General features: G+C 37.6%; 1 protein-coding gene across 2 annotated transcripts in view; it reads left to right on the top strand.

Annotated features, from left to right (window-relative positions):
• Vcan (versican) overlaps nucleotides 1-10,893 on the top strand; it is a 100,349-nt gene extending 89,456 nt beyond the window's left edge. For both annotated transcript variants that reach the window (XM_036206889.1, XM_036206890.1), the window contains 3 exons: nucleotides 3,441-3,585; nucleotides 8,488-8,670; nucleotides 8,812-10,893. In XM_036206889.1, coding sequence (XP_036062782.1) covers nucleotides 3,441-3,585; nucleotides 8,488-8,670; nucleotides 8,812-8,939 — 456 coding nt within the window. In that variant the 3' untranslated portion in view covers nucleotides 8,940-10,893. The remainder of the gene's footprint in view (nucleotides 1-3,440; nucleotides 3,586-8,487; nucleotides 8,671-8,811) is intronic.
• The last annotated feature ends 3,688 nt before the right edge of the window (nucleotides 10,894-14,581 follow it).

Genomic DNA, 14,581 nt, shown 5'->3' with positions numbered 1-14,581 from the left:
AGGGTTGAGGAAAGATTGTCACTCATACCCTGAGTAGGAGCAGTACTGACCATGTACACATGGATGAGGGGCCATCCACTAGTGCATAGTCATCCTGCCCCACCCAAGATCAGACCCCTAAAGAAAACTGACCCCCCTCACACTCCTACACATTTAGCAACCATCAACTGTCAATTCCTTCTCAGTAGAGATGGGGAGGGCTCATGTGCCTCCCCGCATCCATGCTGGAATGTTGGGGGCTTGATCTTGTCCAGATATTTTGCAGGAAACCACAGCTGCCACGAGTTGATGAGAGAATGTTCTTATCATGTCCAGAGATGCTGTTTTGCCACCGTCTCTCTGACCTCTGAATCTAAGGATCTTTCTGCCCTACACTGATTCATTCATTTTAAACTCCTCACTTACTTACTCATCAGCAGCATGGACATGAATTTCCTACCTCTGCTTTGTTGCTTATGAAAGTAGAATGTAAAACAGACAGGGCTTGGTGAAGGAGGGTGAGGGATGATGGAGGGAAGTGGCAGAAATAGGCAAAGGACAGGAAAAGAGAAACTTAGAAACCCACATTAGATTGGCATGATGGAAGAGATTCAAGTAAAGTGAAGCAAAGAGGTTGAAAGAAAGGCAGAACTTCTAACTTTGGGCCACTTTACTTACAAATTACTTCCCCAAATATGCAGAAGTTGACTGCTTTTAAAAGTTCTTAAAATCATTTTTCTTTTGTGAGAAGAAAACTTATAGCCGTTCTCTGTCATAGTAGAGAAACTTGCACAGTTTTTATTGTAGTGCTTATTGGTACTCAAAATTATTTCATAAGTAAAGAAATATTTCCTGGAAGATTCTCTAACTAAAACTAAAGATTTCTGAAGATTACAAAACTAAAAAGAAACATTTGATGAAAAACACTACAAGCATCCAAACCAAAAAAATTGGCATTTGAAAGTAAAATAGGTCTGAAATATGCCTATTTGTGGTAACAAAAACAGCTACTGGTGGGATTAAGTAAAGGAAAGATTTTGTCATGTACTCTAAATTCAGAATGATTGTTTGTATTCTCCCATTTTGTTCTGACTACATTTCCTAAGTAAAATCTTTACTCGATTTCAAACCAAAGATGCATTTAAAATTGACTTCAAGGAAAGACTAAGAGATGTGTATGTTCCCAGCTGTAGTCATCTGGTTGTTCTATAAATCGGAGCCTGCATTGCCTACCTTGTTCAGGAGGCTTCTTAGCACTGACCTTACTACTGCTACACATGACTGAATCTTACTGCTGAGACACATGATAAGACCCTATAGCAGGTAAAGCTCAGCCCAGGCTTCAGGGAGAAGACAATACTCATCAAATTGAGTCAAAAGGATAGGAAAGAAGAACTCATAACACATTCATATGAATGTGAACACAGTCATGAAGAGTGCTTTTCTTTTTTTCTTTATATTTCTTTAAAATATATTTATTTTTATTAGTTTAAGTTAAATATATGTGTAGGTCTGTGTGTCTCTGCATATGCGTAGGTGAGAGCAGGTGCCCCAGGAGGCCAGCAGCAGCTGGAATTACAGGAGACTATGAGCTGCCTGATGTGGATGTGGGAACTGTACTCCGGTCCTCTGCAGACATCCTTCCACCTCCTCTTTACATTTCTTCGCTTAATGTGCATGTTCATGTGCCCATATGTAGAGTACGGCATACTTGTGCAAGACGGAGAACACCTTAGAGTAGTCAGTTCTCTCTTTCTACAGTGTGGGTTCTAAGGATCGAACTCAGGTCATCAGCTTATGTAGGAAGCACCTTTATCGACTGAATCATTTCACCAGCACCCCATTTTTCCCAACAATACCTACACACTTTTAGTTTTACATCATCCACAAGTAAATTTTATTCTCTACCCATTTTTCTTTATATTGCCTTTTTAAAAAATTGTAATAAATTTAAAGAGAAATAAAAATGATGTTGGAATACTGGCAAAACCATGGGTTTGGTATGCCATTTGTATTGTTATTTAAACACACAATTAGTACAATTTTTAAAATACCAGTCCATGGGCAAAAATTCATATACCTTAAGTGCCACTTCAATCAAAATCTGGGAAAGGTGGCAACCTGCTCATTTCACAGATGGGGAATTCAAATCTTGCTATATTGTGGGGCAAGCCAGGAACACACCCAGGACTGGGACCCAAATACCTTCTCCTGTGGAGGCCTGGATTCCTGCATTCTTCAAGGCATGGTTGTCCTCTCTGTCTTTCTCCCCCTCCCTCCCTCCCTCCCTCCCTCTCTCTCTGTGTGTGTGTGTGTGTCTCGGTCTAACTCTCTGTCTCTGTCTCTCTCTCTGCGGGCATGTATGTGTTTTTCATATAATTGTTCACTGCCATGGGAGGCAACATTTTAAGGAAGGAAAGGAACTTATTTCGGGGATTTCTGAGGCTCTTGTTATCAACTATCTCAAATTATTATAAGAGGTAATCAGGATCAAGTATCTAGAAATCTTTATCCAGTATTGATGCTAAATAAATGGTATATAACACTATGATAGAGGGCTAAAGTACTGTGTGTGTGTATGTGTGTGTGTGTGTGTGTGTGTGTGTGTGTGTGTGTGTGTGTGTGTAGAGAGAGAGAGAGAGAGAGATCAGCAACAGATATTACTAAAAACATGAATGCAAAGAAAGCAGAAAACCATTCAAATAAATATCTGAACACTTTGTACAAGTAACATATGTTTATAGTTTGGTGCATTTTGAAAGCATATCACTAATGTTAATATGCATACATTTAATAAATGTTCTTAGTAAAAGATTAGGACAGAAAGCAAAACTTGACCGTTTGGTCCAAATAAGAACAATAAACTAAACACAGTCACAGTGATTCTGAAGTGTTGGAAAAAAAAAAATCATGAACACAGGCGTATCAGATAAACACAAATAAATTGCAAAGTTTGCAAACTCAACCAATGGATTTGGATAAAAGCATTTGCATTAAATGAAAAACATTTTTTATAGTTAGAAAATAAGGAAAAACCTATTTCTATTGCCCTAAGAAATTACAACTACACAAGATTGTATATGCTCACTGTCTAAAAAAACATAATTAAGAGAGAGATCGTGAAAATTTTGTCTATTTCATTTATACTATTAATACATTTAATAATTAAATGATGAAATTTATTAAATCAAGGGCAGATAGCATGTTTAGGAATCTGGGTTAATTAGACCAAAATTTTTTGAGGACATTTTATTGACAAAAATATAGCTTTTTTTTTTTTTTTTAAACAAAATCTTTGAGATGGTATGTATTTCCCACAAGGGTTTGAAAGTATTTACAGTGAAAATAGTGTCAGTTCTGTGGCTGAACAGCAATTGTTGAGTCCATTCCAATCAGACAGCACTGGAGAGCTCGTGTTACCCTCTGACTGCTGAGTGTTTCTCTTCTCTCCACTTGTACAGCAATACGAGAACTGGAGACCCAACCAGCCAGACAGCTTCTTTTCCTCGGGAGAAGACTGTGTTGTGATCATTTGGCATGAGAATGGCCAGTGGAATGACGTTCCCTGCAATTACCATCTCACCTACACCTGCAAGAAGGGAACAGGTAAGGACTGCTACTGCAGGGTGCTGCATCTCCATCTCAACCAGCAGCAGATGTCAGGGAGGAAGGGTTTCACCCTTGGAGGTGCAAATTAGACATGGTCTGTCCTTCCTTGTGGCCTAAGGATACCTTGCTGTCTCAGTAGAATTAAAGTGTTAGTTTCAGTACCATCCTCACTTTAGATTTCAGGTGCTTAAGATACAAAGGTGTCATTTATACAGGAAACCTGCCCAGTAGCATCTTTAAGAAAGAAATTGCTGGCCAAGAGCCTGTAGATATTTTTATCCTGGTGAAGAGAATATTAAAGACATTACCATCCATACTGTTGAATGTATCACAGAAGAGTCAGTATTGTCTTTAGAAGAGGATCTAGTGCACTTGTTCAAGTTTTTCATGGGTTGAGGATGCAGAACTGAGAAAGTACCCCCAGAGAGGGATGCAGGCATATTCACTACACTCTTCAACCAAAACCATTCACTGTTTTTACTAGCTACTTGGTCTTTATGGGCATGTGCACTTTTAAACATTCCTGTAGAGGTTATTTTCTTCTTATAATTTATGGAACAAAACTACTAGCCCTACCCTTGTAATTAAATACCTCCAACACTCAAGAAACACTAAAGGCATTTGTAAAGGAAGTTCCAGAATGAGAACTACTTGGTTAATGTTAAGCAGGGCAAAACAAATTACCAAGAAAGCTGAACTTTAAGTTTATGTTGTGTTTGTCATTGATGAGTATGTTTCAGTGTCTGTAGCATGGAGTAAAGCTGTATAGGCAACTTCCTGAAGCAAGGGGATATTTAATGGAAGAATTTCAACACTGATTGTGATAGTGATTTTAAAGTGTGAATATCTGCTTCCTAGGACAACCAAGACCCACCTCGAGAATGAGCACAAACTACCAATGCAAATTGGAGAACTCATTTGATTTATTTGATTTAAAAATAATAGAACACACACACACACACACACATCCATGAAGTACTTTAACACCTATAACAAGTTGTATTAGGAGAAAGAACATTATGATATACACAATTCTAGTCTTAAAGGAAGCCCAGCTGCTGTGTATGACTTCTTTGCTGTTCTCTCGCCCAAGGGAGGACTTACCCCCAAAGCACTCCCTCCACAAGAAGCTTTCCTGCCTGTGTGTTCCCTCAGACTTCTACGTGGAACTGGTAAAAATAGCAAATCGAATATTTGCTGTTTTCCTTTTTCCAGGATTAGGAGTCTTTAATAAACTGTTTGTCTTTCTCCAAATGTCATGTTTGCCTTCTGTGACCTCCAAATGGTCCCAGTGTCATGCTTTCTTCATTTGTGATTTCAACATGCTGTTTCCTAAGCTAGTTTGTTCTATAGCAGTTTCTCCACAGCAGCCCTGGTGATGTTTTGAACAGGGCATTATCTTTATGGCAAGAATCAAGAATACTTATCATCCTCCTGGGCCACTGTGTGCTGAGTACCAATAGTACCCCACTGCGCCAACCAAAAATCTCTACACATGATCCTATTCTCTGGGGTGGGTACAGTTGAGACAGAAAGGTAAATTTGTTCCAGGTTGAGAACTTTACTTCTAGAGCCAAGAAAGATCCACATGCATAATACAATTTTATTTGAAATTTCTCAATGGGGAATGGGTTTTGAAAGATGCTGACTATACTTCATTAGAGAATGGATTCCTTTTCACAGCTCTAGAAGAGCTTTATAATGTCAGTGTTTACAGGTTTTGTAAAACGTAATCTCTTAGATACTTCATACACCTTTAAGCCTCCCTGTCCAAGTAGTTCTTCTAATTATTAACTACAGTTAAGAACAGACGCTTACTATATAGAAAAGTGGTACTTTTAAAAGAATGTCTTTGCTTCATGCTGTCTTTGGACCATCTTGTTATTTCCTCATCAAAATTCCTGCCAGAGATAACGTCTTGGTTCCCTTACCTTTTCCTGTAATATCCCAGAACAACAGGTTACTCGTTTCCATTTTTTTTTTTTTTTTTTTGGAACTTATATAAGGAGAATTATACTATATGTAGTCTAACCCTTGATTTTTGTTGCTAGTCTGTCTTGTTAAGATTTATGCATGTGGATGTATGTAGTTGCGTATTTTCCGCCTTTGCTGTATAAGTAGTGCATTACATGCAACTACATTTTATTGATGAGTTCTCTTGCCAGGGATCATCTGTGTTGCAGTCAGTGTTTTTAATGATATAATAAATGATGTTTCTATCAATATTACTAAACTTGCTCTTGGTAGACTTTCATGACTTTCTGTAAGACATATTTCCAGGTGTGAAGATGCTGAGTCATAAGACCTATGTACCATCAGATTTAGTAGCAAATTACATCCCAAACTTGTAGCAACTCACAGCCCCACCAGCCATGTGTGAGAGGTTCTGTCATGAAACCTTTTCTCCAACAGTTGATATTTACTGAATTTGGGAAATTTGGGGCCGGTCTGGTGGGTATGAAATATTATCTTTTGTGATTTAATTTATATTTTCTTGGATATTTATTGAATATATTTTCATATATTTATTGGTTATTTGTGGATCTTCTTTAGTTAATTTTTTATTCATGCCTTTTCTTTATTTTTAGGAATTGGTTCCTTTCTCCTATTTTGATTTGTAGGGGTTCTGATTACATTCTCAATTTTAATCTCTTGATAATTACATGGTTTGTAAATATTTTCTCATAGTTTGTAGTTTTTTTCTTCTCATATTATTTTTTTGATGAAGATAACTAAAAACTTTTTAATGATTCTTTATTATTTCAACTTTTCTGTGCTTTAGAAAGTCTTTATGAACTCTAAAATCATAAAGATAATTGGTATTGTTTGCTGAATGTTTTATAACTTTGCATTTATGTTTGTGTGTTTAAGCTACCTGTAACTGACTTTCCATGTGTTCCGTGAGGTAGGGAAGCCAATATATTTTGCCATATGAATACCTGATCTTCTATGTTTGAAGACTTCCTTTCTTCCTGCTCTGCCATGTTCTTGTCAGATATCAAGTTTATATGTTCCAGCCTACTTTCTTAACCTTGCCACTGTCGAATTCAACTGGATTATTTTAGATTTTTTTTATGACCTTTACATATGGTTTTGAGGAAGTCATGTAATTATTTCCTCAAAATGAAAAAAATATATTAAGCTTCTAATTTGTCAACAGAATACAGAATCACATACAATCAATTACTTAGTTGATTATTTTAATCTTCTGTATCATTGTAGCCTCAGTCTACCTGATCCTTGCCATTATCTCAGACCTACTATAGCATATTATAGTAAATGCAATGTGCAGGCAAAAGTTGGATAAAGCAGAAGTAAATTGGAAGATTTAATTATTAAATTAAACCTGTAATTGAAAAACAATGTACTTATAAAAAGCCTTCTAGTATGTAAACAAATTTAATAATTATAAACTTTTAATATATTAAGATTTTGAAGTATAAACACCCAATTTCTGATTATCCTTTTCCCACTGAAGAGTCATATTATTTTATGATGCATTGTAGTGTATGTTATTAGCACATGGTGCTGAACCTGTTAAAGTGAAGTCAGAAATATCATTTAGGAAGATACTTGTTATACCTCTATTAGGGATAGATAGTAAAATATAATAGTTGTTAGCTGTTTAAAATAGTTAAAACAGGGGCTGGAGAGATGGCTCAGCAGTTAGGAGCACTGGCCACTCTTCCAAAGAACCCGGGTTCAATTCCCAGCACCCACATGGCAGTGCAGAGCTGTGACTCCAGTTCCAGGGGATCCCACATTCTCACACAGACACACATGCAGGAAAAACACTGATGCACATAAAACAAACAAATAAATCTTTTTAAAATAGTTTAAATAATTGCATTCATGCCAAATAAACCTGAATGAATACTAATTCAGCTGAGCTGATTTTCTCATCTTGGATTTACACATAGTGAGATGTCTTACATCTACTTCTTATCATTTCCACTTCTTGTTTAATCTGTTAATAGTTAAGGTTTTCCATTGTGAATTAAAATACAGCAAAGTGTTTAAGCTTCCCTCTTATTACCTTTAACAAGATCTTAAATAGGTATGTTAAGCTAATTAAGAAACTGAGGCCTGAGGGCTGGGGATGCAGCACAAAGAACACTTGCTTAATGGGCAGGAAGCATAAGTGCAGCCCCCACAACTGCATAGACCATGCGCAGAAGCATGTGCTTGTCATACCAAGGTGTTCGAAGCAGAGGCACAATGACTGGGGATTTAATGTTATCCTTAACTACATAATGAATTCAGGGTCAGCCTGGGCTACATGTCTCAAACAACAGACAGACAGACAGACAGACAGACAAACAAACAAACAAACTCGAAGCAAGAATCCTGTTCACCCTACCTGTATAGAATAGGTAGGAGCAGACATTTTATTTATACTGAGAAGTGCATGTCTATGTGTCAAATTATTGGTGTTAAAGATTATCCTTCTTCTTCCAGGGAAGGATAGTTAACTGTTGTAAATACATCATCACCCCAACTCAAGATGGTTGATAAAAGATGACAGATCAGAAGAAAGACAGTGCCAGTAGTCTACTCACTGGTGTCAGACAGGTGCTTTTTAACCAAGAAATAGTTCAGAAAAGTGGTTTTGTAGATGGATAGATAAACATATAGCCATTGAATGATATTACATTGTAATGAAAACACAACTCAAAATGACATGATCTGAGATAAATCTACACCCACAGCCCTCAACCTAAACATGTTAAATTGTTTCAATTTTTTAAATTCTATATAAATGCCTTTTTACAAAGGTATATGATTGAGGGTCGTGGGGTATTGCAGTGGAGAAACATAGAAATGAGATTGATTCTGATGCTTACTCTAATTGAAATACTTAGGTTACTTGGAAATAACACCATTTGCCTTTCTTCTTAGTTGCTTGCGGCCAGCCCCCTGTTGTAGAAAATGCCAAGACCTTTGGAAAGATGAAACCACGTTATGAAATCAACTCCTTGATTAGATATCACTGCAAAGACGGTTTCATTCAGCGTCACCTTCCAACTATCCGATGTCTAGGAAATGGGAGATGGGCTATGCCTAAAATAACCTGCATGAACCGTAAGTGGTCCTTTAGAAAGAACGGACAACCGTGCTTTAACAGACACTAGACACACTCATTTTATGGCGGTGGTATCGGTAGTGTAGGGTATGGAGCAAGTAATACTGTTGTGTTTTCTTTGTGTGTTTTCTTCCATGTAGCATCTGCATACCAAAGGACTTATTCTAAGAAATACTTTAAAAATTCCTCATCTGCAAAGGACAATTCCATAAACACTTCCAAACATGAGCATCGCTGGAGCCGGACGTGGCAGGGATCAAGGCGCTGATCCTCAAAAATGGCGACCATGTGCTTCATCGTTTCAGCCAAAGTCCTGACTTTCCGTGCCTTTCCTAGCACCTCAAGAAGTATTAGCAGTTGGTTTGGATTTGGGGACTGCTGTCTGGTCATTTGGGGTTGCTGTGCTCTTAAAGTATTTTCAATGAAACATGGAATTAAGAGAAAAAAAAAGTGAATAAAATGAAAGCAAATGAGTGAAGAAAGTACCCATTTCCAGCCTATCTAATTTCTTTAGTTCTCTCTCTGCCTCCAGGGCAGACCATTTCCTGTATGCCAGCCTACTGTACTATTTAAAAAACAATGCAATTTCAGCACCGATGGCCGTGTAAATAAGATGATTTAATGTTGATTTTAATCCTGTATATAAAAATAAAACATCACACTGAGTTCAAGCATATTTAATGATGATTATGGAGCTTTCTAGGCCTTTAATCATTGGTTTGGCTGCTTTGTTATAGTTTGCTTAGGCTGGAAATGGTTTTGTCTGCCCATTGCCTATGGGCCAGTTTGAGGACAGCTTTCCTGGACAGCCAGCAAACAGAGTCTTCTGGGTCTTTGCATCTATATCAGAAGCCGTGCTTGTCCAAGCTAATGCCGGCAGATGGGAGACTGAAGAAACTCGAAGCTCCAGGATGTGACCCTGCTTTGCCATGTTCCTTTTTCTTCACTCACAAGAAGGGCCCGAATGGAGGACTTTTCTATGACCTGGAACTTTTTTTAGGGGTCAAAATGCTAATTATTAACTCAACCAGGTTTCCTTTATAATGGCTTTCTTAACACTAATGCTGGTAAGGTAACAGATCAAGGCATTTGGAACGGATGTAGACCAAGGGTTTATACCTTGTTGTGGAGGGTGGGGGGTTCTTAAAAAAACAGCACTCCTGAAAAAAAAACCCTCCATTTTGTACATATAACCATTTTAATCCTTTATAAATTTTTGAATGTTCATGTATGAATGCTGCAGCTGAGAAGCACACGTAAATAAATGAAGTAAGCCATACGGATTTAATTTATTGGATGTTATTTTCCCCAAGACCTGAAATCAATATAGTATGCTAGTCATTTTTCAGCATTAGCTTTTATACTTTCTTCACAGTTTGAAACCCCATAATTTAGGTACCATGTTCCTGATTCAATCATGTGATGAAGAGAATGCTTCAAGTGTTTGTTCCAGAGAATGGAAAAGCATTTAGCTTTCAGTAAGTGGTGTTTACCCATTCCAAGAAAGAGTGTAAGTGTAGAAATAGTGTGGGTATTTCTTCCAGTTAGGTGGCGTGTATGTGCTGAAGTTTTTGCTCCTCTCTGCCCATCCCATTTGCCCCTTATAGTGGTCACTGAAGACGACATTGAATCATTACCCAGATATTTTAGGTGGAGAGAGCAAACCACTATTGGAAAGAGGGCACTTAAGGCTTTTTCACAAAGTTCATTTAGAGCAACTTTAAGAAAAATGACAAGTAAAATGTCAACAGAAACCAAACTTTAAAATCACATAATGTGTACAAGCATGGAACCATCATAGGGTGTCCCATAAACATAGATAAATTTTATGATTTACACATGAGATCAAAGTAAATTTTCAATAATGGAAAAAGATCAGACTGGGGTGGCCCTATGTTGATAGTTTTTCATGAAACTGCCTTTGGCTTAGAAGGAATAACTGTGCTTCACAAGCATACAGAGTGTCTTAGGCAAGATCCTGGGTCTCCGCAGTAAGCATAGCCCATCCTTATGTGTTCTAGAGCACAGGAGATCACTGTGTTGACTTAGTAGAACTTTTTTCTTTTTCATTACAATGCACATAATCCTTCCCTGTATTTATATTATAACATGTATAGTGTAAAATGTGAATGACTTTTTTGTGAATGAAAATCTAAAATCTTTGTAACTTTTTATATCTGCTTTTGTTTCACCAAAGAATCCTAAAAATCCTTCTTTTACTATATTGTGACTTGTCTGTTTATTTCCAACTTTAAACCCTAATACACAGCAAACTTTTTATGTTCTGGTTTCATCACAGGGGATACTCATTCCCTGGATGGATTACTTTTATGTTTATTGGAGATATGGCTACAGAGTCTAGCAATGTGCTTTTGTCCACACTCTGCAGGAATCCCCTATATGGAAGAGACATGATTAGAAAGCGACAGGTCAAAGTTGAGACTGCCCACTGTTCATATGAATCAACTCACAACAGGCCAGAGATAACCACCATTGCATTTGGAAGGAGAGTTGGGCATTGAGAGATGAAGTTCTTTGTCCAAAGTTACAAAGTATGTAGTGAAAGGAGATAATCTATAGACCCCGTGTAATATACTCAAGAGAAACTTTAAATGTTATCTTCCTGACTACTATATACCTAGAAGTTTAATTTAGAGACTAAATGATCATATCCAATTATCAGATGATGTAAACCAGTAAGCTTTCATACATTCAGCTATCCATAGTGATTCCTTCAAGGCTTATTCTTTCAGTCCTTGTTAAGCACTACTGTATTCCAGGCATGGTCATAATCTCTGAAGATTCAGCAGAGAATAGGCTTGACATCTGTGCCCATACAAAAGTTTCTACATTTCATACAGCCCGTGGGCTCATTTTAGTCAGCACCTTTTTTGATACTATGAAAGAATAATCAATTATACTCACATTTAATCAAAATATCATACAGCCACAGTGTGTCAAGTTATTTTAAGATCTTTCTCTTGGGATATCCAAACTACACACGAAATTGGACTTGCACAGGACAGATGAGATTCTCAAACCAAGCATGATGGCAATTCCAGGAATTAGGAGGCCAAGACAGGAGGATTGCCATGAGTTGGAGGCCAGCCTTTGCTTCAGAGTGAGACACTGACTGAAAAATAACATGAACAAAACAAAGGAAAGAGAAACAAAGACTGCTTTTCATTTTGAGTTTGTGGCATTCGTGTATGATCTGTCCTTTCTTTAACACAACTCTAAGTGGAAATTATCCTATTTATGTTTACAACAACTTATTTATTGAGTGAGCTACGCTCTAATAACTAAATTGGTGGGATGTTCTATACTGGGAGAAAGTACCACATTTGCACTATTCAAAGTCAGCATTAGGTGGTCCTCTAAACTTTTAAAGGCCAAGCGTCCCCACAGTTGATAATATGGACTTTGATCACAGAGACTGCATAAGGGAGATGGAAATCCAGGGTAGCAGAAACAGAAACGAAGTACAAGAAGCTGTAGAAGAAGAGCTATGTCCTTGTTGTGTGGCAATAGAGATCTTTGTTGCTCCAAAGTGAATTCACCTGGAGCATAAGAAGTAAGGGATGGACCAGCATGTCCTATGTTCTATCTGCCCAGAAATTATATATTGTGCACAGTGAATTTGGGAATTTACTTTTCATTTTAATTTTAATTTATTTTATTTGTGTTTATGTGGGGGCATGCATGTGCAATGGGGGTCGGGGATGACTGCTTCTCTCCTAAATATTTGGGACCTGGTGATAAAACTCAGGTCATCGAGCTTGGTGGCAGGCACAATTGCCCTCTGAGCCACCTCACTAGATCAGACTTAAGAAGTTTTGAAATGAATACATGAAAATTGCTAAAGATTCAAGTTGATTTATTGCATGTGCTGTGCAGAACCATTTCCCAAGAGAAAAATCTATGAAGGAAAATGTTCCAGAGAAAGACAAACATCGAGTTGTAGAAGACTTAGTAATGCCTATTTTTAGGGTATTTCTCTTTAATTCTGTCTAACATGAGAAGGGCAGAGAAATTGTTTTTGAAGCAATGGATCCACGAGTGGTGTTAGCACTGAAATCTGGTCACCATTTTTTCATCTGTGCTGCAGCTCATATTTGCTAAACAAACCAGGATAATCCACCCAGTTTACTCTTTTCTAAAACAAACTTAAACAGAAAGTTTATAAAGGATCTTGAATGAGTCATTTGAGACTGTGTAATCTTTTCCCATTATTACTCACTCCAGTATGTTTGCAACCCAGCTGGACAAGAAAGAGCAAATGCCAGAAGAGAACAAGAATGGGTCTGTTGAGGTGTTTACTCAATGCAAAGTCTGGGCTTTAGTTGGAATTTAATTCAGAGCTTGTGTGAGTCCATCAAATGATCCCTGGCAAAGTCCCAAACTACGCTGCTATGGGAAGTTACTATTAAGTGATTTTTGATAGTGCACATTCTAAAATAAAGTTTAAAGGTAGGTACTCCACAGACTTCTAGTCTCGAGTTTTATCATGGTAATATATATATATATATATATATATATATATATATATATATATGCTGTTTTGTAATATTTTCAATATTACACTGCTAAAATAAATATTTCACATTGTTCCACATATAAAATGTGTGTGTGTGTGTGTATGTGTGTGTGTAGATGGTAATGTATGTATGTGTGTGTATGTATGTATGTATGTTTACATGGACATGTGCACATAGCTTGAGGAGGCCAGAGGTTCAAGTGTCTTCCTCAATTGCTTTCCACTGTATTTAAGACAAGGTCTTGCACTGCATATAGAGTTCATCTATTGGCAGAAGTATTAAGGCAACTCCAAGTAGTTAAAAGGGAGGTTTATTTTGGGGGGTAACTTACAAGTAAAGGTATAGGTTACAGGGTCTGGGAAAGGTGTAGTGCAGTCCAGCAGTGCTTTCTGGAGAACTCTGCTCTGTCTACATCCAGCATCCAGGATCCAGGAACCAAGATACTGGCACACCATGATCTCGGGTCTTAAGGGCTCCCATCTCGGCTCCACCTTGTAGGCATGACAGTTATCAGAAGCCTCAATGGGGGCAGTACTTCCAGGTCAAAGCTGGAACAGCTACCCACACTCATCAGTTTGGTAGGTTGTCTGGCCAATGAGCTCCAGGGATCCGCCTGTCTTTGGATACCCCACCATGCCCAGCAATGTGGTCAAAGATACGGTCAAAGCCACCATGCCTGGCTTTTATATGGTGCCAAGAGCTGAACAGTAGCCATGCTTGCAAGGCAGCCCCTTTGCTCACACAGCTTCTCTAAACCGCACCATGGCTCTTTAAATGTCTATTTAGTAGACTTCAGCTAGAGCATTTTAATATGTATGTAGTACCACCCTACAACATTTTCACATTCATTTATTTGCTCATTGAATGTGTATGAGTGTTTTGCCTGTGACTGTAGAGGTCAGAAGAGTGGTAAGATCCTCTGGAACTGGATTACAGACAGTTGTGAGCTACCACATGAGTGCTGGGAACCAAACCCAGGTCCTCAGCAAGTGATCCTAACCACTGAGTCAGCGCTCCAACTCCTCCACTACCATCATTTTCAAAATGTGAAGAAAAATTGTGTTTTTAGCGTGTCCAGAAATTTCATATTTTTCTTTTCTGAACTGTGGACTCATCCTTCATTTTAGTTCCACTACAAATTTTATTCAGTATTAAACACATTAAACATGTGTGTTTTTTAAGGTTTTCCATTGATTAAGCTATCAAGCACATATGCACTAAAAGTTGTCTTTGACATCTGAAATTTAACTTTTTGCTTACGATAAAATGAAGTTATAAAGGTGAATAATTTATCCAAATGACCATCATTGTAATTCACTGATCTGTATTTGATCGGGAACAATGTAAAGCTCTTATAAAATTTAAATTATGT

The sequence above is a fragment of the Onychomys torridus genome, chromosome 15 (assembly GCF_903995425.1).
Source record: "Onychomys torridus chromosome 15, mOncTor1.1, whole genome shotgun sequence".
Lineage (NCBI taxonomy): Eukaryota > Metazoa > Chordata > Mammalia > Rodentia > Cricetidae > Onychomys > Onychomys torridus.
Note: the sequence above shows the minus strand (reverse complement) of the source record. Positions and strands in the feature narration are given on the sequence as shown.